Source organism: Mustela putorius, unplaced genomic scaffold (genome assembly GCF_011764305.1).
Source record: "Mustela putorius furo isolate JIRA1106 unplaced genomic scaffold, ASM1176430v1.1 tig00000450_pilon_pilon_pilon, whole genome shotgun sequence".
Classification (NCBI taxonomy): Eukaryota; Metazoa; Chordata; class Mammalia; order Carnivora; family Mustelidae; genus Mustela; species Mustela putorius.
Genome location: NW_025421385.1, coordinates 1348933 through 1372812, shown reverse-complemented (window position 1 = coordinate 1372812; position 23880 = coordinate 1348933). Strand labels below are relative to the sequence as shown.

The 23880-nt window shown below is 60.3% G+C and overlaps 1 protein-coding gene across 2 annotated transcripts in view; it reads left to right on the top strand.

Moving 5' to 3' along the window:
• The first annotated feature begins 1689 nt into the window (after positions 1-1689).
• The window catches only part of SMOC2 (SPARC related modular calcium binding 2), a 138299-nt gene continuing 116108 nt past the window's right edge, over positions 1690-23880 (top strand). Inside the window, exon 1 of one of the 2 annotated variants that reach the window (XM_045080005.1) lies at positions 1690-1952. In XM_045080005.1, the coding sequence (XP_044935940.1) occupies positions 1857-1952 (96 nt within the window). In that variant the 5' untranslated portion in view covers positions 1690-1856. The remainder of the gene's footprint in view (positions 1953-23880) is intronic. The other variant, XM_013044334.2, reaches the window with a different exon arrangement.

The window sequence follows — 23880 nt, the reverse complement described above, 5'->3', positions numbered from 1 at the left end:
TGCACAGTATCAAATCAGCATTTCAGCTGTCAGCAGGCCTCTAACCAAAGAAGAAAGTAAACACAAAATTTTTTAGTAGGAAGTGCTTTTTAAAGGATTCAGGTCAGCTCTGAATGTATGTTTTCTTCTTTGGACGGTCTTACAATTTGTGGTATGCAGTATTTACCTCTCTATTGTTACCTTAATTTTTATTAACATTTCCTAATGGCATTCCTTATTTACGTAATCGCTTGCAGCTGCTTTGCTCACCTGTTTCTCAGGCCCCAGGAGTTTATTATAATTTCCTTCTGAGCCCCGGAGCCAGGAGGAATGTGTTTAAGTACTCAGCAGACTCTCCGGGCTCTGGAATCGGAAGGAGACTCGGTCGTGGCTTTCGGCAAGACGTTTCTTCCCCATCCTGCCTGACCCTGTGTCCATCACTTTCCTGCTGGACGTGGGGAGACCTCTCCCTCCAAAGTGTGGGACCCTGTGGTTGGAATAGCACAGCTTTTGTCCCGGAACCAGTCATGGGATTTGCTGACACGGCCCCAACATTCCTTCCCACTGCCCCCGGCCCCCCCCACCCCGCCCTTTCCAGCCAAAGCTTCAGATTAAACATTCGATTAAAAATCAGATCTGGAATTTTTGTTTTGTTCTTTTTTCCCAGTGCCCTTGACAAGTCAATCGAGGCATTGTTCTTGAAAATCCTCACTCTTGGGTTTTCTGTGGGAGCCAGAATTAGTCTTTTTTTTTTTTTTCCCTGTAAAGTTGTAAGCCAAGGCTGAACTATTTCAGCAATGTCGTTTGCAGTGGGCACTGTCCAGAGACTGGGTGTGCAAAAGTCTCTAGGTTTCTAACCAGTCCCCACGGTGAAGTCTGGACCTGTACACTGGTGTGCTCCCAACACACCTGAGTGGCCTTGACAGAGCCGCTCTAGAAATGGCCACATTCTTGCCAAACTTGCCTGGTGCCCTGTCAGACCCTGGATCTCTAGTCCAAAATTCGTCCCCAAGTGCATTAATCTGCTGAAAAATGCCAAAGGCCAGCGGCCCTCGGTGAATTATCTGGACCATGTGGTGCTGATGGCTTCTTCCGCTGGAAAGCCATCTGATCCACCAGCCAACGCGAGGGGACACATTCTCGGGAGGTCTAGGAGAAGCCTGCGGCCTGGGGCTGGACCCAGACTCCAGGGGCTGGGTTAACCTCAGGGTCTGTTCTGCGCCAGCGGGTCAGTGCCCCGGACATTAGAAGGGCTCAACGCATCTTGGGCTCGTGCCTGGGACTCTCCCAGGGTGTGCGCGGGTGTGCGTGTGCGCGCGTGTCTGTGTGCGCGCGCGTGTCTGTGTGTGCGCGAGTGTGCGTGTGCGCGCGTGTCTGTGTGCGCGCGTGTGCGTGTGCGCGCGTGTGCGTGTGCGCGCGTGTCTGTGTGCGCGCGTGTCTGTGTGTGCGCGCGAGTGCGTGTGTGCGCGTGTCTGTGTGCGCGCGTGTCTGTGTGCGCGCGTGTGCGTGTGCGCGCGGGAAGCCGGCCAGCCGGCCGCTCCCCCAGACGCGCAGCCCCGCGAGGCCCGCTCCGCCGCTGGCTCCCGCACCCCGCACCCCGCACCCCGCGCTCTGGGCGCCCGGGCCGAGCGCGCGGCCGCCGGAGGAGCGGGCGCGGCGGGGGTGGGGCCGGAGGCGGCGAGGGAGGGAGCGAGCGGCGGGAGGAGGATCCGGGAAGTTCTGGGTTATTTGACAGCAGCCGGCGGAGCCGGAGCCGCACAGGACGCGGAGGGCCGCGGGTGCGGAGGGCCGCGCTGGAGTCGGCGCCGAGCGCGGGTGAGGACGCTGCGCCCGCTCCCGCCGCCCTGCCCCGCTCCCGCCGCCGGCCGCGCGTCACCATGCTGCTCCCGCAGCTCTGCTGGCTGCCCCTGCTGGCCGGGCTGCTGGCCGGGCTGCTGCCGCCGGCGCCCGCGCAGAAGTTCTCGGCGCTCACGGTGAGTCGCCCCGCGCCGACCTGGCGGCCCGTCCCGACTCGGTCCGCGCCTCCTCCTGCCCCTGCGCCCGGGCGCGGGCAGCAGGTGACCCTGGGGAACGTGGCGCCGCCTCCCGCCTCGGGGTCCGGGCAGGTGAGGCCCGGGCCGGTCCGCAGGCGGCTGCGTGGGCTTCTGGGGTCTCCCCGCCGCGTGGGGGTGCTCTGGGCTCCTGCGCGTCCAGCTGGCTGGGGGGCAGGGCGCGGCGCGGACCCAGGGCTGAGGACGCCGGCGCCGCCCCGCGGACTGTCCGAGGGCCGCCCGCCGCGGACACGCTCGCCCACTCACTGCTGCCCCTCCGGCCTGGGGCGGGCTCGGCCTCGCGTCGCTCTGTCACTTGGGCCCTGCCGGGGCACAGCGCGGACCCGCGGCCGCTTGCTGGGAAAGGAGCCGCTTGTCATGGCGCTCCTCCTGAGCCCCCTTTGGCTCGCCTGCGTGTCCAGACACCCTCCCCAAGGGAATCTCGGAGGAAGCAGATGACATTAAAATAAATAGTATTTTCCCTCGTGTCAGCCGGCAGAACTTGGGGGACAAGGCGTCTCCATGTCCCACAGTCCCCTTCCCCTGGTCCTCTCTTGGTCCGGGGGCTGCGCGCAGGCAGGCGCGCTCCGGAGCGCGTGGGTCACCGCGGTTGACCGCTGTGTGTTTTTCTTTCTTAGCTGAAACTTCTCTGCAGCAGCCTTGGCCGCAGCGGCAGCGCAGGGCCAAGCCTGGAGCTCGGTGCAGGGCGTGAGCCAAGCCACCCGCCGCTGGCCCGGGCCGGGTGTTTGCAGCCCCCAGCTCGGGCAGACCTCGTGGGCTTGCTGCGTTTGCAAACCCATAATTAATGCAATCTGCAGAAACGAAAACATTCCACTTAAATGTGTTTTTGAACAAGTGCTTGAGAGAACACCTCGGACGGAGAGATGACTGACCTCGGACGGAGAGATGACTGAAGTAGTGGGGCTTGTCCTGAAGGGGTTATTGTATCGAAAACACCTAAGGTTTTTGAAAGGAGCTGCGGTCCGGCTGGCTCTGCTTTTCAGCAAGTCTGAAGCAGCGCTGTGAGCCTTTTTCTTTCTTTCTCTTTCTTTCTTCCTTTTCAAGCAGTGTGAGGGGGAAAGATGTTAGTGAGTTCACTGTTCATACTTAAAATTCTTCTGGAGCAGCCCTTGGGTCCCTGCCTTGTGTCTTGCAAATGACTTGTAGATTAGAAACTGCTCCCTGGAAGCTCCCAGGCTGTCTCCCCGGGCTCAGCTTTCCTGCAGGACTGCTATCACCGGAGAGGCTGTCAAACTCGACTTCCTGTGGGTGCCCCCCACCCCGTGTGTCCACAGCCACAGTACGTAGACATAGGCACACACACAAGTACCAACAGACCCCTCCCGCTCAGAGCACACCGAGGCCGCAGAGGAACGGAGCAGTTCCCCAAAGACGACACTGGCCTTGTCTCCCAGAGCTGGGAGAACCAGCTTTCCTACCCTTGCCGTGAATTTTCTGAATGTGTAAAAGGTAGACTCCCAGGTGCCCGCTTTCTGGGAGCTCCTGGGTCTGTTGGCACCTCCCTGGGAAAGCAGAAGCAAGACGGTTTGTTATTAAATCTCTAGGTTCCCTTCCCTCCCGGCCACTCTTGTGTGTAACTTACTTGGGACGTCTTGTCCTTTGCTTCTTGGGATGCTCCGTGTCTTTCTCGGCTGCATGGGCCCTGGCTGCCTGCCTGGGGAGTCCAGTGTGGACCAAGGCCCCTTACTACACTCTCCCAGAAGACCTTTGCCTTAAATCTGCACTTGCAAATATGATGCATGACGCTTTCATGACCAGAGGAAAAATTTAAAGCCCTAAAAGATTTTGGCATATCCCAGCCCCCATCCGGTCCCACAGTCCAGGAATTCAGCAAGTCGGCTGAGGCGTCCCGAGGGAGTGTTGGACGTGCTGGATCTTCGGCGGTGATCACCTCTTTCCAGATCACCTTCTAGTATTTGGGCATCTTCTGTTTCCTCGACAAGATTTACACCTGATCTTTAATCATTCAGAGAGACAGCCCCGGCCCCGGGCAGCTGGGGCGTCTTCTGGGTGTGTGACCGACTCTGGAGCTGTGCCTTAACTTTCTTCATCTCCAGATTCCCTGTCGGTGACCTGGGGATAGAGTAATGTCTGTTGAACATGCTGTGAGGTTAAGGATGAAGCCTTTGACACGCCCGGCGTATGTTAGCTCTCCGTTAGCATTATTTCTGATGACACCCACGCCATTGTCCTGCGTGACGCAGTTTCGACTGCTGTGATTGCCAGCTCGGTGCTGTGTCCTTCGGTGTGAGGGCCCTGGCTACACGGTGCTCTCACCCGTCACAGCTTCGAGCACGCCGCTTTGGTCTTGGCCTGTTTGTGTGCCTCGTTCAGGCGTGCAGGGGTCAACGGGCAGAGGAGAGAACGCGGCTTCCTCTGCGCCTCCTTCTGTTCTGTCCTCACCTTGAAGCAGGGATCGTCCCCTACCTCTGTGGGTTGGGGGCTTGTCCCCACCGGCTTCCCAGAGCTGCGCACCGGCCCTCCGCCCTCCTCACACCCACACTCTTTGTCCGGGGGCAGTGCTGTCGGGGGCAGGGGCGCGGCTACTACTCCGTTCGAGAGCGAGAGAAGGCACGTTGCCAAGTCATTCTTTAGAAATGGTGCCACAAGGACCTTTGTGTTTCTCTTATGACTCTTGTTGGCTTTTCCTGGTCTCCTGGTTATCGATCAGACTTCATTGTTCTTGGCAGTCCACAGATGGTGTTCCGTGTGTTTGATCTGCCCTCATGGGGTCTACAGCTGTTCTTTCTTTAAGAAGTAGGTACATTCTAAGGCGAGATCATGTCCATTTCTCATGGGGATGCCTAGCCTTTTTTTCTTTATAAAAAAACTGAAAATATTTAATCAATTTATTTGAGAGAGCAGGGTGAGGTGTAGGGGGAGGGAATGGGAGGGGAAAAGAATCCTAAGCAGCCACCCAGGCGCCCACCCCTCGTACTTCTGAGAAGGCTGAGACTGCCGGCTACTTTGCGGTCAAGGTCACCTGGGCGCACGCAGCACGCGCCCGTGGTCATGCCTTCAGTTTGTCACGGGGGTCGTTGCACGGGTGCTCGCGGTCGGACGGCACACCCGCTCCCGAACGCTTTCTGCACGGGCGCTGAGGTTCCTGGACCCCTTCCCACAGGATCTGAGAAGGAGCCCGTGGGTTCCTTTGAGAGCCGACCGAATGGTGGTGTGCCACACGTCAGAGGCAGACGCCTCGCCCTTCCCTGGGCCCAGCGGCCGCTGCCCGTGTCCTGGGCTCGCCTGTGGGACACGGCCGTAAGCACCTGCGCTCGGCATTCTGCCAGGGGCTTTGTGCTGCTCACGCGACAGCTGCCACCGTCCACCCACAAACGTCCTGTGGCACCCAGTTCAGGACACGGGGGAGCTGCCCCTGGCCCGGAGCTGACAGAGCCGTTTCCAAATTCAACCTGCATTTGTTTCTCTTCCTTTGGGGGATGGGTGTTCCCGGAGCTAATTTCCGTGTCCCCTTCAGGGACCCAGGATTGCTCCGCGTTGCATTCCTCCCACCTTCCTGCTCGGGACTCACCGCCAGGGCCCTGGAAGGACAGAGTCCAAGCGGCCGCTTGCACCCCGCAGGCGTTTCTTCGCGTTGGAAGAGGGGAAGGAAACGCAAAGCCGGCATTTGCTCATCTGTAAATTTTAAAATATTTCATCATTTGCACGCCCACAGGGGAACCTGATATTGATGTCATGGGAGCATCGGCTCCAAAGTGTCCCCCATTTCCGGGCCACGAGGGTGAGATGTGCCTGCGGAGTCTCAGCGGTCGGGTCCGGTACCTCCGGCGACGACTGTGGGTGTTTGTTCTCCTGCTGCTGTGCTGCAGGTGCCCTGAGCACGTTGGTGCCCTGGGAGGGCTGGGCTCAGCGTCAGCCCGAGACCGACCACCGACAGCCGAGGTGGACAGGGATGGGGAACGCAACTGGCGGTTTCCAACTAGAAGCCCCTTGCCTGTGACTGAGCCCCAGCATCTGGAGGGCCACTTGAATTCTGGTTTGGTATCAAGACCATAAATGAAGCCATAAGTAACTTCAGGTCCTGAGAGGATTGCGTAATAAGCAGGCGCTGACGTGACAGCGGCTCAGGACAGCAGATTTCTAGGTGACTCTGCATCAAAATGGCTTCAGGAGCCTCCCGGATCTAGGGGGGCTGTAGTTAGGGTTAGCGGAGCACTGGGAGAGAGAGCAAGGTGACATTTACACATTTTGAATTAAAATTATACCGTTCTCCACATGACAGACAGAGGCCAAAAATGATTGATGGATTTCTAGTGGGATTTTGAAATTGAAGAAGAAGAATTGAGAAATAACATTCTGAGCTCATTTACAGAAAAGTAGAACCGATCGGTGGTGTTGGCGGTAGGGCAGGATCCCGCTATTAACATTCGTAGGTGCTTCGAGTTTGAAAAGTGCTTGATGCATTAGCTATTTAACTGAAACCTGCAAGAGGAAAGAATTCAGAAAATAAAATCCTAATTTCATATGGGCCAGGAAGAAATTATTCTGGAAGCATTAATAACAGACGGTCTTATGTGGTTTTGTAGCCCCAGGCTGGAAATCAAAGAGCAAAGATTCGTAATAACACACACACAAAACCTGGAGCCCAGGGAAATGTTAACGCATTTGTACTGTCAGAATTTTAAAAAGACCTTGTAAGTGGCAGCTTGCGCGCTGTGATATCTGCTCAGTTTAATCGGAGGTTTGGACGCGAGGGCAGTCTCAGAGTGACGCCTAGAACCGCGGTCACGTTTCGATGTTGTGATTTTGTTGTGGATGAGCTAATGCGGTGTGTGGCCCACGGCGCTGGCCCCGGAGACGAGCTGGAATGTCCGCGCAGGAAGCGACCTCTCCTTTCCTCGGCCACGCGTCTTCCTTTGTTTTGCTTTCTGTTCCCGCCGTGGTCTTTCTCCTTCTGCCCGAGTCACCGTGAATCGCCGCGGCTGCCCTCACGGAGATGCTGCTCCTAGTGCGGTCCCGGTTAGCAGTTTCCATGCTGGCGCTCGCCCGGGAGCATGGGGCGGGCGTCCCCTCGGCTCTGCCCGGGCGGTCGTTGTGCCGCGGGGGCGCTGCTGTCCCGGGACCCCAGCCGTTAGCTGACCCACCCACCAGCAAGCCTGGCTCCCGGCGGTGTTTTCTCCGCGGGGGCGGGGGGTGCGCCGACACTTAGGGTTTGAGGTTGCTGGCAACGTCTCTCCCGTTAATGATGAAGTCTCGGAAAGCAGGACAAGTTTAGGTAAACACAATAATCCGCGGTGCGTTTGATCACGGGCTCAGAGTGCGGCCCCGGCTGTGAGGCCGCGTTCCATCTCGGATGTTCTCAAATTTGTTAGATTTCAGTCACTTCTTCAAGAACAAAGTTGCCGGGTTGTTGGCAAAACCACGCTGAGGTTCACGGGCCGAGGGGGGCTGTGTTGTGTGTCTGTCTTCCCCTCTGGCCAGTAACAAAGCCCCAGAAACAAAGGAACCCACGCTATGGGCACGATGCCCGAGCCAGAGGCAGGCGACTCCCTTCCTGGGATCGGGCTTGGGCCGTCCCAGCCCAGCCCGCGAGGGCAGACAGGACAGTCCTCTGGACCAGGCCAGGGCGCTCCAGGGCCCGTGCCCAGGCTGGGTGCCGGGCAGGAGACCCTCTTGGGCCCTCTTGGGCCTCCCACGAAGGCTGCCTTGGGAAGTGGTCCGGGTGGGCGTCCTCTGCCCCGACTCCTCTCCGGGTACCAGGGGAGGGCACCGGGCCCCGTGGAGCCCGAGGAGGAGGAGGCCCCTGTGTCCGGCCCAGGCAGTGCGGACCCTCCGACGGCCCGTAGCGAGCCTCCTTCTCTGGAGGGGCCCGTGAGACTGGGCCTCAGTGGACAGTGTCTGAAGGTGGTTGGCGCACACTTGGAGCGGTGACGGGAAGCGCGTCGCCGAGGCCAGCAGCGGAGGGTTCTCATTTCTGAGGGAACCTCCTCAGCTTCCATGCTGTGCCGTTGCTGACGAGCTCACGCACCCGTGGGCGCGGGCAGGTGCCTTCCCTGACAGCCTTGCTGCTGAGCCAGAGCCATGAGGAGCTGCGGGTCTCTGTGGCCCCCGTGGCCTGGATCTCACCCAGGCCTCATCCACAGACACCCAGCGGCCTCTTTCTCCCTCTCCCGCTCCTTTCTCTCACCACTGCGTACGGCCCGTCATGAGAGGAACCAGAGGGAGACTTGCCTTTCTCCGCGGGTCCGGCCGCCGTCTCTGGTTAGCCTCTCCTGGTGCACCTGTCACAGGCGTGCTCTCTCCTGCCCTGCCCCAGCTGTCCCCTAACACCGGCAACAGGCAGAAGGAACAGGATCACCCCAGAGACCCCTCGCAGCTCTGTGGCTGCACGTCAGGCATCCGTCGGAGCAAAGCCTTCACGGCCCGTGGAGAGGCGCCGGCCGCTCTGAGACACGATACGGGAATTACGGAATACGATGATGATAAGCTCCATGAACGCCCGTCAGTGAAGCAGCGACTTGTGAGATGTGAACGAAGGTTTCAGAGCAGAATTTAGTGCGTTGTTTGTCTTCCGTGTGTATGGATTCTTTCCACAGAGGACCTGGGCCTGTGTAATCCCAAAATTGCTTCAAGTTTATTTAAAATTAACATAAAAAGTAGATCTTTGGAAACCAGAAGTTAGTGTCCTGCTGTCCTGTGTGGCTGGCAGGGTTGAGATGGTCCCATGAATGATGGGGTTCCCAGGCCACTGGGGTAGAGGTCCAGATGGCGTGTCACCTGCTGGCACAGAGATGTCTCTGGCACCGTGGCCCTGGGGAAAGGGTGAGACGCAGGTCGTGATTTCCCTTCCTTCCTTCTGCTGAGAGATGTCACGTGCCCCAAGAATCTCTTCGCTGTGACACAGCTGAGCTGACACAGGCCCATAGCTCGCCGGCCAGCCTGAGCTGCGTGCAGGGCTGGGCTGACTCCCCACGCCTCCCCCCGGGCAGGGCAGCCGCCGCAGGCCAGGCCGGCTGGAGGAGGGTGGCGGAGAGAAGAGGAAGGGACAGAGGGCGCCCCGGGCTCCCGTGGAGCCCACCGAGGGCCAGGACAGCTTGGCCGGCAAGTCCCTCATCTTCGGGAAACAGACACACCAAGTTCTAGACACGGAAAAGAGAGAGAGCACAGACCTTCCGGTGCCTTGGTCCGAGGCCATTCCTTAGGGAACACAAGTTGTCATCAGGAAGGCTCTCTTGGACCCGCAGCAACTTCAGAAGGAGTTTGGTTTTATTTCATTCATTTACTTATTTTACAGATCTTGTATAGTATTCTGCTTTCCATCGTGTTTAGGGAAGATGGTGAGGTCTTCTGGAGGCCAGATGCCTTTCCTCCTGTCCCCCAAGTCCTTGCCTCTCCTGCCGGCTCTCTGCCCAGCCTTTGCAGGACACTGAAGATAACAGGAGGAGTTCATGTGCCCCAGGCGGCCACTAAGCATTGCTCTGTGTCTGCCATCATCTGTTCTGTGGGGTCCTGACGGCCCAAGGCTCCCAGTTTCCTTTCTGAGGCCCCATTTCGAGCTCTGGTGGACGAGTACCCTTCCAGGAATGTGGCGGTCAGTCTAGATACAAGATCGCAGAAGGTGGCACAGCAGAGCCTTGTTAAGAGGCACGAGTGTGTGCTTGGCTCACTTGTCCATGTAGCTTTCTAAACTTGAGGTTCTGTTAAGCCAGTGTCCCCAGTAGTCGCCCCCTAATTCGTCAGTGGCATCTTCTTTGTCAGTCCTGTTAAACGAGATTTGCTTTCTCATTCCCCTTAGGCCAGTTGGGACCGTCCCTGGCTCGGGCAGGTGTGTGGGGTACCCCTCTGTCCTCCTGGAAGGGGCTGTTGGCCTTGATACACCCGAAGGACAGGCCAGGACTCACTCCAGAAGAGAAGGGGTGCATGTCCGCCCGTGGCCCTGAGCACTGCTCCGGGAGGCGCCCAGGAGGTCTGGGTCCGTCTTCCCCTCCTTCACCTCACTTCAGCATCAATGACTGAACAATCAAAACGCCCCCTCAGACTTCCAAGTGCAGGTTCCTGCGAACTCCCTCTAAAAGGCTTGCACTAAGCCGGTGAGTGACATTTGAATCGAATAATGTCCTGCAGCGAGCGCCCAGCAGTCCCCACGTGCCACACCCCGTTCCGGCACCGCGCCCCCAGCTGTCTCCGGGGAACGGGCCGCATCTCCCGGCATCGGGGCGACGCCTCCAGGACTGCGGATTAGGGCTTCCGTGTGATACCTTGCTTCGACCCTGCGAGCCTCTCTCTCTGGAGCCGCAGCGAGCCAGCTTCCCGCGCCCTCACGATAGCATCTCGCTCGTCCTTGTGACATCCTTGCCAAGACGCTGGATACACTTCCTGGGTGTATGTATTTTAGATTGTGCGAACGCCTCAGGGTGGGAAAGTGAGTAACAGCTCTGACCTGAACATACACGTTCGCTAAGTTGTAGCTTCGCAGAACCTGCCGATCGGTGCTCCTGATAACCCGGTCTTCATCCTTAAAAGACTGAACTTTTGGCGGGACTTGCCGCAGATGCATCATTGCCTCCGTTCAGAAGTAGAATCCAGGTGGAGTCTCGATCTCCGTCCGGCACCCCAGGCCTGTGCACACCCAGCCGGAAGCACAGGTGCTGCGCCCCCCGCCCCGCCCCCGCGTGCAGGCCGCCGGTTCGACGCTCCCGGCACCCGCCACAGGAGGGAGCCCAAGAGCAGCCTGGCTCCTGGTGCTGGGGGGCTCCTGGGTAGGCTTTGGGGTTTGACCACCAGCAGAGCCTCTGCCGCCTTGACAAGGAAAAGACCTCAGAGGCTGCTGCCACTTAGTGTGGGTTCCGACACCACGTCCGGCTTTCCAGTTTTAGAGACTGGAGCCGCGGTGCAGAGATGCTCAATCAGGGAAGGAAGCAACAGGACAATTTGCATCTGGTGTTTCCGGCAGCTGTAGTTCGAGTCTGGGGTTCGCTCGGTAAATGCACGGCTGCTCCCGGCCGCCCGCAGGAGTGCTGCGTTGAGGCCGTCGGGCTGTCTGCCCCCCGGCTGCCGCGGCTGCAGGGTCTGCCGGCTCAGGGAGTCCGATGACACTTCCCTGCAGAATCCGTACGATATCCCCGTGCTCCGGGGACGGAAGTTCTCCAGCCTGCCCCATGTGATGGGTCCTAACCTCAACAGAGGCCCTCCCGGGTGTCCAGGGACACCCTCTTCCCTCCAGACTCCCGCTGACCCCTCACCGCACCAGGCTCAGAAACCACTCCCGTTTCGCTGTACCCGAGACTCCGCAGGAAGTTCGAAGAAGTCGTGATCGGCCCACCCTTGTCCCCGCTCTTTCCCCTTCCTTCGTCCTGGGCGCGTCTCTCTGTTTCCTTCTGCTGCGGCTGCCGTCGCCCCTGGACTCTCTTTCCGGAGGCCATCAGGAGGAGGGCCACGCCTGCCATCCTGGGGTGGCCCTTCCCCAGCCTGGTTCTCATCAGAGCTGGGGCTCATTTCCAGGTTGTCCTCGCGGAGCCTGGGTTGCTCTGCTGCTTGGTGCTGGGTTGGAGGGGCTGCCCCTGGGCTCTGGGGATCCTGGGCCATGGCCCAGGCCATGAGGGGCTCTGGCGTCTCGTCTCCCGCCAGACTGGAAATGTTCGTAAGGAGGCTCCAAATGGGCTCAGGAACGACCAGTCCTCACAGGCTCACATCACCCTTCCGTCTCGAGGCTGTGTCCTTGGGGCAGCTTCTGGGGGTGAAAGGCGGGCAGGAAGGGGTGAGTGGCCTCCCAGAGCCCAGGTCCAGCCCAGGTCCAGCCGCAGGTTAACCGGCGGTCATGGTCCCCCACGACCTTCCCCAGCAGGTGCACCTCTGCCCGTGTGCGCTGACGCCGGCCTCAGGGAGGGCAGCGGGGCAGGCGGCTGCGCCCAGAGAGCAGCTCAGGCGCCGTGCCACCGCTGCATCCCTCCTCTGGGGGCCGCCTGGCCCGTCGCCTGAAACCTCGCCCCTTCTCTTCTTACCTGAGCCCCAAATGTAGCAAAAATTTAATTGGCAAAGCAAGGGAGCGTTGGAGGTCGTCTCTTTCTGTCTCTGCGTCTCCCTCAGTCTCTCTCTTTAAAGCTTTTGGTCTTTCTGTCTCTGTCTCTTTCTCTTTCTGTCTCTGTCTGTCTCTATCTCTGTCTGTGTTTGTCTCTCTCTGCCTTGGGTCTCCTGAAGTCTGCCCAGCACGCGCAGCGTCGCGCCTGGCCATCCCCTCCTCCCTGCGGTCCGGGTACCGGCTGTGGCCCCGGAGCCAGGCCTCCAGCCTTGTGCAGGTCAGGTCACCTGTTCCCCGTGGGGAGGGTAGAGAAGCCTGTATGCCCCCGGGCTCTGTGAACTGAAATGTCCGAGAAGAATGCGTGTGCTAACCCAGAATCTGACTCAGCCAAATTCTAACCAGGCTTTGTTTTTTTTAAAAAAATCACTTTTTTTTAACCTTTTCTTCTTTACTTTCTGGGTTTCCGTAAGTCTCTGGCTGTGAGATCGAGGCTCTCAGGGCTGACATCCCTGCTGTCTGGGCGTTCCCAAGGGTGGCTGTGGCAGAGTTGGTCCAGCCTCGGCTCTGCGGGCAGGCAGGCAGGGGCCCGGCGCGGCACGAGGGCAGGCAGTGCGCGTGAGAGGTGCCCTGCAGCCCAGGCCCCGTCCCCATGCTGGGGGGCTTCTCTGCGTGCGAGTCCCATGGGCTGGAGGGCTCTCTGGAGGAGGGACAGCCCAGGGACACACGGGATGAAGTCGTGACACAGCACGCGCAGCGTCTGGGTGGGCTCGAGGGACCAGGTGTGTGACAGACGTGGAGTCTCTCCAGGGCCGTTCCCGGCTCCAGACAATGGGACAAACAGGTTACTCACTGTCCAGCCATGACACCGGGCAGCGTCCAGCAGAGAAGACGGTTGTGCGTCACTTAACCTGTGCCCCTGCTGGAGCTGTGGACAGTGGGCTGGGGCTATGGGAAGGGATCATCGCTCTCCAAAATGCTGCCTAGGAGGGGGCTGTCCCCCTAAGTTCTGAGGTCTGGGTCTCGGTGGGGAGTGTGCTAGGCACAGAGACGCCGGGCCGTGTAAAGTGGCCTCATGAGGGTCTCTTGCGGGGCACAGGGGCTGGGCGCAGGGCACGAGGTGCTCTGAGAGGGTAGGCTGGGCAGCCATGGGGGCCCTCCCAGGCTGTCAGAGCAGGGGTGCAGGCAGAGGGTGCAGGCTGGTGCTGGAGCCCATGATGCTGGGGGCCGGGGGGTGCAGCCACAGTGCTGGGGGCACTGGCAGACGGGGTGCACCCTGTGATCCGGGGTTCCTGTTTCTGGCTCTTCAGCTGTCTGTCCGTTAGGGCAAGAGCGCACTCTGCCGCTTCACCCCGACCCTCGACAGGGCCATGGGAGGGCAGCTGACTTCCGCCTGACTCCGGAGGCTGAGCTTTCTGCGAGAGCTGCAGAGTTCGTGCCGGCCTGGCCGTCTCCACGCTGCCTTCTATCTTCGAGCGGAGTCGGAAGTGAGACCTTCAAGGGGGGACGGGCGGGTTGCGCGCGGTGACACGGTGCCCAGGCTGGCCTGCGGGGCCTGGCACGGGGGCTGCGCTGGGTTTCGCCATGGTGAGAGGCGGCTTCTGTCCTCATTGCTGTACCTGGAAACGCTCATGCTCAGCCTCTCCCCTTCCCTCCTTTAAATGGACTTTCTGAAGACTGAGACTCACTCACCTTACGGAGGTTACATAACACAATCAGGTAAAAAATGCCAAACAAAGGACACAAATGTCATCATTACTCCTGGGGCCTGTTTCAGAGTCGCTGGTGTCAGATGTCCCCGCGGCCGTGGGTTAGCAGTTGAGCTGTGGGGACCACGACACCACAGTGAAGGGAGACTCAGAAAACCCCCAAGGCCATCCTGACGTCACACAGGCGGGCAGCTCTGGGAGTGCAAGTCCCCAACGACGCACCTGGTGGCCTGCAGGGCGCACGACATGGGCTCTGTGCCCCCTCCTGCCAGGTGTCCACAGAAGCCCCACGAGGCTTTCCAAACCGCCAGTGGCTGTCAGTGCCCCGGCCCGGCCCCCGAGGGTGACAATCCCTGAGCTGCAGGACCCTGGAGGGCCGTGGGCTGGGACCTGAATGTGGGCATGTGCGCCACACTGGGAAGGACTTGGTTTCCCGTTGGGCTGTCGGAGGGTGGGGGCTGGTTTCTGAGCACAGCTGCGCCACCGTGCTGACAGCCGGCCCCACACATCACCCTCGAGTGACCCAGCAGCCTCAACGTGGTTGCGCTTGTGACCAGGGTGACGGGTGTGTGGGCCCTGGGGGGCAGGATGTGGGGGATGGGGTGGGGGTGTGGGGTGGGGCCTTATGTAGGTAGAGGCGGGAGAGGTGGGGTGGGGGGAGGCAGGCATGGGAGGCGGGCGTGGGGAGTGTGGCCACCCGTAGGGGTCCTGGTCCCCGGGATGGTCCTTCCCTGGTGGTCTGACCTGGCTGGGTTCCCGTTAAAGCCAGGCAGGGTGGTGGGTCCTGGAGGCGTGGCACACGGGGGGTAACCACATGTGTGCGCTGCAGACGGGGACCTGAGCGCAGCCGCGCGGGCCGAGGGGACCTGCTTGGCCGGCCTCCTCTGTGAGCGGCCCAAGGCCCGCCTGGCGCTGGCTGCTGGCTGGGGTGAGGACTTACCCCAGCGGGACAGAGGACAGTACGCCCACCCGAGGGAGAGCTCTGGATTTCCCACCAGTTTTCTCCTCTCTTTCCTTCCGTCGAGAAACAGTCTGAGGAGTCTGGTAGGGAACCCTCTGTTCCATGTCCTCCGGTCGTCAGTCATTCTGTGGCTAACTCGCCTCTCGTCTGCCGTCCTTTCTCTGGTGACCTTCCGGGTACAACCTAGAGCCGATCGCAGTCACCGGCCGCGGAAGTGGACACTGGGCCCTGTCGTGAGACACACTCTGGTGTGGACTGTAGCACCACACAGGCCTCCTGAACTCGTGCTAGAGGGACGCTGTGAGGACGAAGTTCTGCAGGAGGCGCCTCCCGGGGCCGCCACGGACTGGCCAACAGAGGGCCCGTGGGGAGTGGGCAGGAGGACTCGGTCTGGCCGTGCGCCCTGGGCTTGCTGCTGCTGGGGGTGGGGCCAGCTCCTGAGCTCGGTCCTTGGGGCTGCAAGGCGGGAGCGTGGCCCTCTTCTGTCACCGTGCCCTGTGCTGGTGGTCGCTGTCAACACGCAGCTCTGCTGCGCTCGTACAGGGTCCAGCTCTCAGCGGGGAGATGACCCTCCTGGGCGAGGCCCTCCCCTTCCAGGTGCCCACCTCCCCGGTGTGGCATGCTGGCTTGCGCACGCCAAGGACTCGCTCTGCCTCAGCCCCACTGCCGGGCCTGCTGGACGCCCTGGGTTTTGTCGTGTGCTGGCTCCGGCTCCTCCCTCTCTGCAGACAGCCGCCCTTCCTCCAGGAAGCCTTCCTGACTCTCGGTCGGTCTATGGCCAGCTCCACGTGGGAGTTGCGGGAAAGCTGGGGGTGCTCCGTTGGCGTATTGTTATTTTAGCTCTCATCCTGTAATAATTAAAAGCTAATTTATTAATTATGTCTTGGAAACCAGCATAATCTTGCAGTTTCATTTAGCAGAAGTTGCAAAGTGTGCCCCTTGCTGTGACTGACGCGCTAGAAATAATGAGTTAACGGGATGCTGAGGGGACTTGGGCGCGGCTCCCTCCCCTGCTCCGCGTGGTGGGCGTGCGGACTGTGCCATGCCGCGGCGAGGAACCCGGCACGGAAGGACCGAGTGCCGCGCCCTGGTCACACGGCTGGTCGTCGCGGGCGAGGGTGAGTCCCTGGAGCACTGGAGGCTCTGGGGAGCAGGTTTGCAGACGAGGGTCTTGGAGCCGAGGAGTGTTCCATGGACTCACTGCTGTTGAGGCCAAGGTCCTCCTTTGAGGAGGATGGCTGGGCAGGCCGTGCACTGCAGCGTCTGGGCTGAAGTCCCCACACACGCTGGAGGAAGACTCCCCATGGCGCCTGGCAGGGTCGGGGTGGGGCTCTGGGTCTGCAGGGCATCGTACGGGGAGAGCCGCAGCCGTCTGGGAGCCCGTTTATTGTGATGGGGACATCCCAAGTCCCTGTGCGGCTTTGCCCCGGCTGTCCCCGTCTCGCTTCCTCACGCTGTCCCCCAGGGGGTGGTGTGGACTTCGAGGGGCTTCATGGTGCGTGTGGCTCTTGCTGCGACTTTGAGCCCTGTGGACCCCCAGACGCCTTCTGAGGTGGGCTAGCCGCGGTGGAATTCAGCAGGGCTCGTCTGGACGGACGGATGTGCCGAAAGATTTGGCAGGGGCACGTCGTTCAGCTCACGTGAGCAGTGAGCACAGTCCTGTGAGTCCTTCCCTTGGAAGTCGGGGGGTGTCCTGCTTCAGAGATGAAATGAAATTCTAGAAGCAACGTAATCTTGAGAACTAACACCACCCAGCCGCATGGGACCTCCTGACATGCCTGAGCTGTGTGGCTGCTTCTAGACTTGCCCACGTGACTTTGAAAACCATGGTTCGGACGAGAATTGTGAACATCTGTACTTGGTAGCGTTGAGGGCTGGGGTAGGCGAGGGGGAGGGCCGGTCACAGCAGCAGCCTGGGAGCTGCGAGGGTGGAGGCGCGCTCGCCGCCACCATTGCGCTAGGAACAGCCCAAGTCGGGCACCTGGCAGAGCCGGGGCTGCGGCTTCTCCGACTTTCCGCCACCCTCCTTGGCAGGCTTCACGTTTAAGGGGAAACCTCGTGCCAAAGTTTAGTAAAAACGATTCAGCACCCAAACCTTCGTGGCATATCGCAGTCATTTTTAAGAAGGACTTATTTTAGTGCAAATGTGTACATAGACCAACTACCTTTAAAATTAAGGGTACAGCGTGGTGTGAGCGCCATTGTGGGTCTCCTGTGCTGGGAATGGTTGTAGCCTGAGGGCGAGGAATGGCCGGTGCACGGGTGAGCCCGGAAGGGCCGCGGTGCACCGTGGGGCCCTGACACGTGTGTGTAAGACGCCCACAGTTCTGTGCTGTTTGGTAGAACGAATAAGGAAATCCCCCCATTGCCCTGTGCTGTGGGCGTACTCTGAATTTCAAGTGAGTCACTTGTAAACCTTTTGGGGTCTTTCTTGGAGACTGTGAAAAGGGAGAGGCACAGGGCGAGGCCCAGGACGCGCTTCCAGGGCCCCCCTCCCTGCCCTGCTGAGGCTGAGCGAGCTTCCGTCTTCTAGCGACTTTTCAGTCCACTCTCGTGTCGGGTTTCCTTTGCATACTTATTGGGAAGCTGGTGTGGAATTCTGGTGCTGTTTAAAGCATTTGGATGTAAACTGAAGTCCCTCGTAGCACGTTGACGAGGAGGAGCCCGTGCAGACCTTCAGTTCTTCCCATCGAGCCTGGTGCCCCGGCGGCGGAGGTGCACCTGGCGGGAGAGCGCAGCTCGCTGGCGCGGACTCTCCGTGAGCCGTGGACACTCCGGTTGCCTTTGGGCACGGAGACTTTGAACGAGGAGTTCTAGGTCAGGCTGCGATGCGGATGCGCGGAGTCCTCGGCGGGAGACGGCTCGTGGGCTTCTCAGGAGTGTCGTCACTTACGGAGTCTCCGCGACGGTGGCTCTTGTCTAGATCAGCCAAGTGGCCGGGGCTGTGCCCTCCTCCCGCCCAGAAGCCCTTCCCTTTGCTCCCTTAACTTCTGCCGCCTTTGGCTCCCTGAGTGGCTGGGGTCAGCCGACCTCGTCCCTCGAGCACGCTTTGTGGGTGACTTCGGGATTCCAGTTCCGTCGAGTACCATGAAGGCAGTTCCCATACTCTGGAGTCCGTGCCGAGCTCCGACGGATGGGCTCTGGGGAGATGTTGTGTTTTTAGTGATGTGGAGATGCAGCTGGTGTCTGCGGACGGCGTGGTTCTTTCCGGGCGGAGGATTCCAGGCTCCCCTGAGCTCTCTGCTGGCTGGGGTCACCTGCCCTCCTCCCTGGTTTTGGAGGCCCAGCCTCTTGTGGTGTTGGACACATGTGAGGCCGTCATCTCGTGTTTCACAAAGGTAGGTTCTGGTGACTGACGTGGAATGACACCGTTAGGACATCTGGTGGTGCAGACTGCGTTGACGCAGAAATGTTTAGGGAGGGAATGGAGGTGAGTTTAGTGGTCACAGGGAGGGAAAATGCACAGGAGACAGGGTACATCAGCTTGGGAAATGACCTGACGTCAGGGCGCCCAACGTTGTGCACTCTGCCCTGCTCTGTGTGCGGGGACCCGGCAGTGAGACTGAAAGGGGTGTGTCCCCGGCAAGAGGGCTAAGTGGGTGAGAGGAACTGCTCATCCTACCGTTTCCAAGATCCGCATAAGCCTCAGCCACGCTGGCAGTGATCTCGCACACACGAAGCAGGTGTTTCATTGGAGGCCCCCACGTTCGTCTGAGGACCCTGTTGGGGTCCGGCGCTGCCAGGCAGTAGGTGTGACTCTCGGGGGCTCCAAGTCCCCTCCCTCACCACCCAGCTCTCGGGGGCTCTGTTCCTCAAACATGCTTCTGACCCAAACTCGAGAAACAGAAAGTCATAAAGGTAGGATGAGAATTACCCGCTAGAAGAGCCTTTGCTCTCAGGGGCCCTTGATCTCCGCTCAGCACTTCTGCAAGCCCCTCGGCTGGGCTGCGCTGGGTCGGGAGGGTGGCGGGGCTGACTGTGGCCGGGGCCCAGGGCCGCCAGGCTGCCGGTGCAGTCCGTAGGCGGGGAAGGAACTTCCGCTGGAGGCCGTTCCCAGAAGCCTCCGGAAGAAAGCCGTCTTCTCATAGTATTTGTCCCAGAGGACAGATTCCGGAAGCCCCGCTGGGTCAGGGCGCACCTGCGACGCACTTGTGTCCCTGCCAGCCAGGGCGGGGTGTGGGAAGGAGGCGGGAGGCAGTGTCTTCCTCCTGGCCTGGGCTCCCCCCAGGGGCTGGGGTGGTGCCGGGCAGAGGCGAGCGGTGAGGCTGGCCTGGGGCCTGGGCTGCTCTCCGTCACCGTCTTAGGAAGGGGGCTCTGGCCGGGGACTGTCCCAGCCCATTGCCGGAGGCCCCCGCACAACGGGGTGGTCCCTGAACACTGGGGCCCGCAGCTCCAGCTACCCCTTGGGGGCCATGGGGCCTGAGCTTAGTCGGCCCCGAACCCACGCGCTTGGGCTGAAATGCAAACCGTCTCCTGTGCACGTGAACTTGATCGCACATGGCTCACACCTCAGCAAAGCTGTGGAATTGCTTTGGCCTTTGAGTGTCCTACTGGGTTTATTCCGACGCCGTCCCGATGGGTCACAGATATCCTTTTGACGGCCTTGCCCTGGATGACGGCTTTTCAGACTTTTCTTAAATTTTGGGCAGTGCTGAATGTGGAGAGATCTTCCGTAGAGGCAACGAGACTCTGGCAACCCGCTGCAGACCCGTCGTGTTTTCTGCTTCAACGACGGATGCATTTCGTTCACCCCTGCCCCCTAAACGTAACCCCGGAAGCTGTCGCGTGCACCTCCCTGTGCCTCGGCTCCGCAGGCACATGCTCAGTCCGTCGGTAACAACACTGAACAAAACCAGAGGCCGGAGACAACACGCCGGGGTGTTGGCCCAGGGCCGTGTCCAGGCCCGGGAGTGGACGGCGGCAGGCTTCTCCGACCCCACAGTGACTGGAGCCGGTGAGGTGTGCGTGAGGTGAGGGGGGCTGCCGGCTCTCCCTGCTGCGAGTGTGTGGGGTGTTCAGGTGGTTTTCAAGGCCGTCCTCTCAACGTGTGTAGATGCCCCGCGGAGACCTGGAGCCATCCCCCCTTTCCCGCGTCCTCATGGGCCGAGCTCACTTTTGCAGCACACGGTAGGTGTTTGGGAAGTGCTGCCTCAGTAGCTGGCCGGGCTCATGCGCACCCCTGCTCTCCTGGGGTCTCACAAGAAGCCGGAGTCCTGGGTAACAACCGGAACAATCAGGTCCCGTAAGCTGGCATCGGGGATGTCCACATGGCGCAGGTCTGGCCACGCTTCACTGACGGGTCCCGTCCCGTGTTCCTCAGGGACCGAGGCCAGGACAGTGCAGCCCTCTGTGGGCAGCCACGGCCCCAGCTGTGGGCAGGGTCTTCCGTGGCCCCTGACTGGTAAGCAGGTCTCTATCCCACGTGAGGCCCCGCCGTCCAGGGTGCGGTCTCCGGCCCTTGTGAGGCATCAGGGGAAGGGAGCTCCGCCTTCTGAGATCTCCACTTCTCTGGGAGCTCCTGTGTGTGCGGGGCCGTCCCGGCTCAGGAAGAGTGTGGCAAACCTCCGGGGTCGGGGTGGGGCTTCACGGGGGCCCAGGGCGCGTTCTATAAACAGATGCACACGGGTTTGTGTAAACACGAAGGCTGGGCTGCTGGAGCACAGGGGAGCCTGGAACTCCAAGGGTCAGGGTTTGGAGACGGAAACGATCTTCTAAATCTTTCTGTTTGCAAACAGTGTCCTGACATCAATAAGCATTAGCGGTTCAGAGCAGCGTGCAGACTCGGGCCGGCACCCAGACCCCAGTCACATGCTTTTGTAGTAAAAATAACAGAGCGTTCGGCTCCCTCCCGACGGAGCTGGTCCGGGACATGCCGTTTAGGAGGACGGCGAGCTTCGGCCACACCGCAAGTTGCCAAGATTCCTGGCCTGCAGGCCCGTTGCAAACGCTTTCTCATCCCTTGAAGAAAACTGAATGGAAATTTCCAGGCCATTCAAGGGAATCTGGCATGTCTTCTCTCCGGTCCCTGGGCGGCAGGGCTGACTTAGACAATAGTGTCCTCTCACTCGCTGTGCTCACAGAAAAGACACACGGAATCGTATGTGTGTTCCTGTCCTCAGAACTGGCCCGTGTGGCCGTGTGTGGGTCTCAGGCAGACCCCTCACGGTGTGGGCAAGGACCGACGTCCACCAGCACCGCCCGCCACTTGCAGAGTGTGCCTGTCGGCCTCCAATCTGGTCCCCTCAGCGGGACCTGCCGGCTGTGGCTGAACGCTCTCGTTTCAGTGGAATCTCGGACCCCACGACCCGCTGCTGGTCCTGCAGAGTGTCCTTAAGAATGAAGGCCCTCATCTTCCCGTCGTAGGGCAGCTGTTCCTTCTGAGAAGGACCTGTCCGCTTTGCCACAAAGATGGCTTCTCATTTCAGAAAATTCTGAATTTTAAACGTGATCACCTGCGCCATTCGTTGCTCTGTGTCGAACATGTATAATCGAAGTTTCGAAAAACGCTTCCATTTTCAGGGCCCCACAAAGTCTGTTTCAGTGACGTCATGTTCAGTGCATCTAAGGCCGCACATCCCAAGACGCTGAAGATGGGGAACTGCTCTGGCTTCTCTGGACGGCCTTTCGAGGCACTTCCAGAGTGATTTTCACGAAAACATAAAAAGGGAAGAAATACCAAATGCGAGATGCTGAGAGCTTCTCCTCTACGTGCCCACCGTACCTGACCGTGTCGCTGCTCGGATTTCTGTCTACGCACATCGGTTGTGAAACGCTCCTCTTAGAAACCGGAGGACGTGGCTGTGGGGGGGGGGCAGCCCGAGGGGCCTCCTTGAGCTCCAGGAGCAGCTGCTGGAGGTCACCCCGGCTCAGGTGCATTTCCACGGAACTTTCCATGCTGCTGTTCTCTGCGGTGTCTTGATTTCTCAGGAAACGCAAGACTGAGACTCCTGCCCAGTGAGGTGTCCGATGTCATCCTTCGCGCAGACAGAAGGAAGTGCGGGCTCTTGCCCTCCACGGCCCAGGGGCGGAAGGAGCTCGGTTTCTCGGGAACAGAGCCCTCTTCTGTGTGTCACTTTGTAGCCAGCCCTAGAGGGAGGATGGGGACCTCGCGCATCTCCCGGGGGTGTGTGCGGCATGGTGGGCAGCCCTCGTCCCTCCCCTGCTGCTGGCCGCACCCTGTCCTCGCAGTTCTCCAGGGTCACCCGTGCAAATGGCTTCCCCTGGGGTAGGTTACGGCTCGTGCACCAGGCACACGTTGCCGGTCCCCTGGCTATGCTCTGGGGCTACAGGTCCTCTGTCCCCTGCGGCATCAGGTGTCCAGTCTGGTCCTGGGCCGCACACCTCAGTACGACGGAGGCTCAGCGGTGACCTCCGTTCTGAGGGGAAGGGCTGGGCAGAGACTGAGGCCACCACAGCCTGCCTGGGAGGGTGCAGGCGGGGAGGCGGCCACACCGGGCCGGGCCTCCCCCCACACCTGGCTGCGGTGCTGCCGGAAAGTACGAGATGGCGCGTTTGACTACCAAGGCGCTCCAGGTGCGGCAGGACGGGTGGTCCCCGGGGCCCCTTCCTGTCGACGCCGCGGGGCCTCGTCTCCTGGGTCCGCGGCCCTTGTCCCCGCGGCGGCTCCTCAGCGAGTCCGGAGCCATGCTGCCTCCCTCCTCCCGCGGGTGTGCGAGTGCAAGCGCGTGTGAGTGTGTGTGGGTGTGTGTGTGAGCGTGTCTGGCTGTGCGTGTGGGCGTGAGCGTGAGTGTAAGTGTGTGTCTGCCCGAGTCCCTCCACAGCGTCGCTCTGACGCAACCACACAAGCGCACGCCCAGTGAGACGGGGTGCGGGGTCGCGGCACAGGGTCTCCTGCTGTCTGCTCTCTCGTTCCTCCAGCGCGTGAGCCCCTCCCAGCGCGGGGGAGGCTGGTGAAGCAGAAGGGCGGCCGGGCTCACCTTCCTGCAGGACTAGGAGGACAGCCGCCGGCTGAGCTGGTTTGGGCCCAAGGGGCGGGCGACATTAACTGCCCTCCGGGACCCTGTGTCCGGGGGTAAGGCTGGGGCTCTGGGATAAGATGAACGAGCTTGCCGCTTCCTTGTTCTGAAATTCCCGTGGGCCTGCCGTCAGTGCCCGCTCCTGGGTTGTCCCAGGGCTGACGGGTCCTCCTGTCCAGGCCCCCTGTCCTGCACTGAGCCCTCTCTGTCCTCTGTCTGGTGCTTGGTCCTGGCCCCCTGCCCTCTGGGCACCCCATGTATTGGTAATGCCATGATGTCCGGGTCTTTAAACACCACCTGCAGTCTATGATTTGCAATTTTATCCAGCCGGCCAAACCCCAGATGCACCTGCAGCTGCCTCTGCAAGAGCTCCGTAGCTCAGACACGGTGCACAGAGGCCCAGGCTACACACTGCACAACTCCGGGGGTTTCGCCACATGCACAGTAAAGCACTGTCACCAGCCCAGGCTAAGCTGCTGCTGTTTGACTTAGAAAACATGGAACAAATGACCGAGTTCTCAGCTAAGCCTCTCCCAGGCTTCTGAGCATTTAACATTTTCCAGCATTTGGGGTATGTGGGCTGGTTCCGAGGCGAGACCATGTTTTCCTAGTTATTGGGATGTGTGACCGGTTCACTTCACTTTTGAATGATACCACCCTGCTGACTACCCAGAAAACTAGTTTCCAGTCCTGGGACGAAGGATTCAGACACACTTCTGAATCAATTGTTTAAAAAGGGCAGTGAAGGGTGCCAGGTCGACGCGGCTGACTGCAGGTTAGACCACTCTATGGAGCGGGTGCTCACGTGCCGACTGACGCCAGACAGTTCTTACGGCGGCAACCCCCGGAGGTGGGAGACGTGGGGCCCGAGAGACGGCCCCACGCGGGCTCGAGCCCTGAGTTAACTTCCTAACTTCCTGGTCTCCTCCCGTGACGTCACATGCCCCTCTCAGGTTTTGGAGACGACGCCTACAAAGGGTGCGGCCTCGTGTGTAACCATCACTGCTTTGTGCCTCCTCCTCCCGTGGAAGCAGGTCGGGTTCACTCGTTTCCTTATTTCTGAGACCTCCGAGGAATGGCTGCGGCCTGCCAGGCCCAGGCCGGACGGCCCAGGGGACAAGGCGCTGATCAGCCCCTCCTGTCGCCTGCTCTGCTCCACGGGCACAAGGAGAGCGAGTCGCGGGTGCAGGCAGAGGTCAGTTCTGTGAAAGCCTGTGGAAGCCTTGGG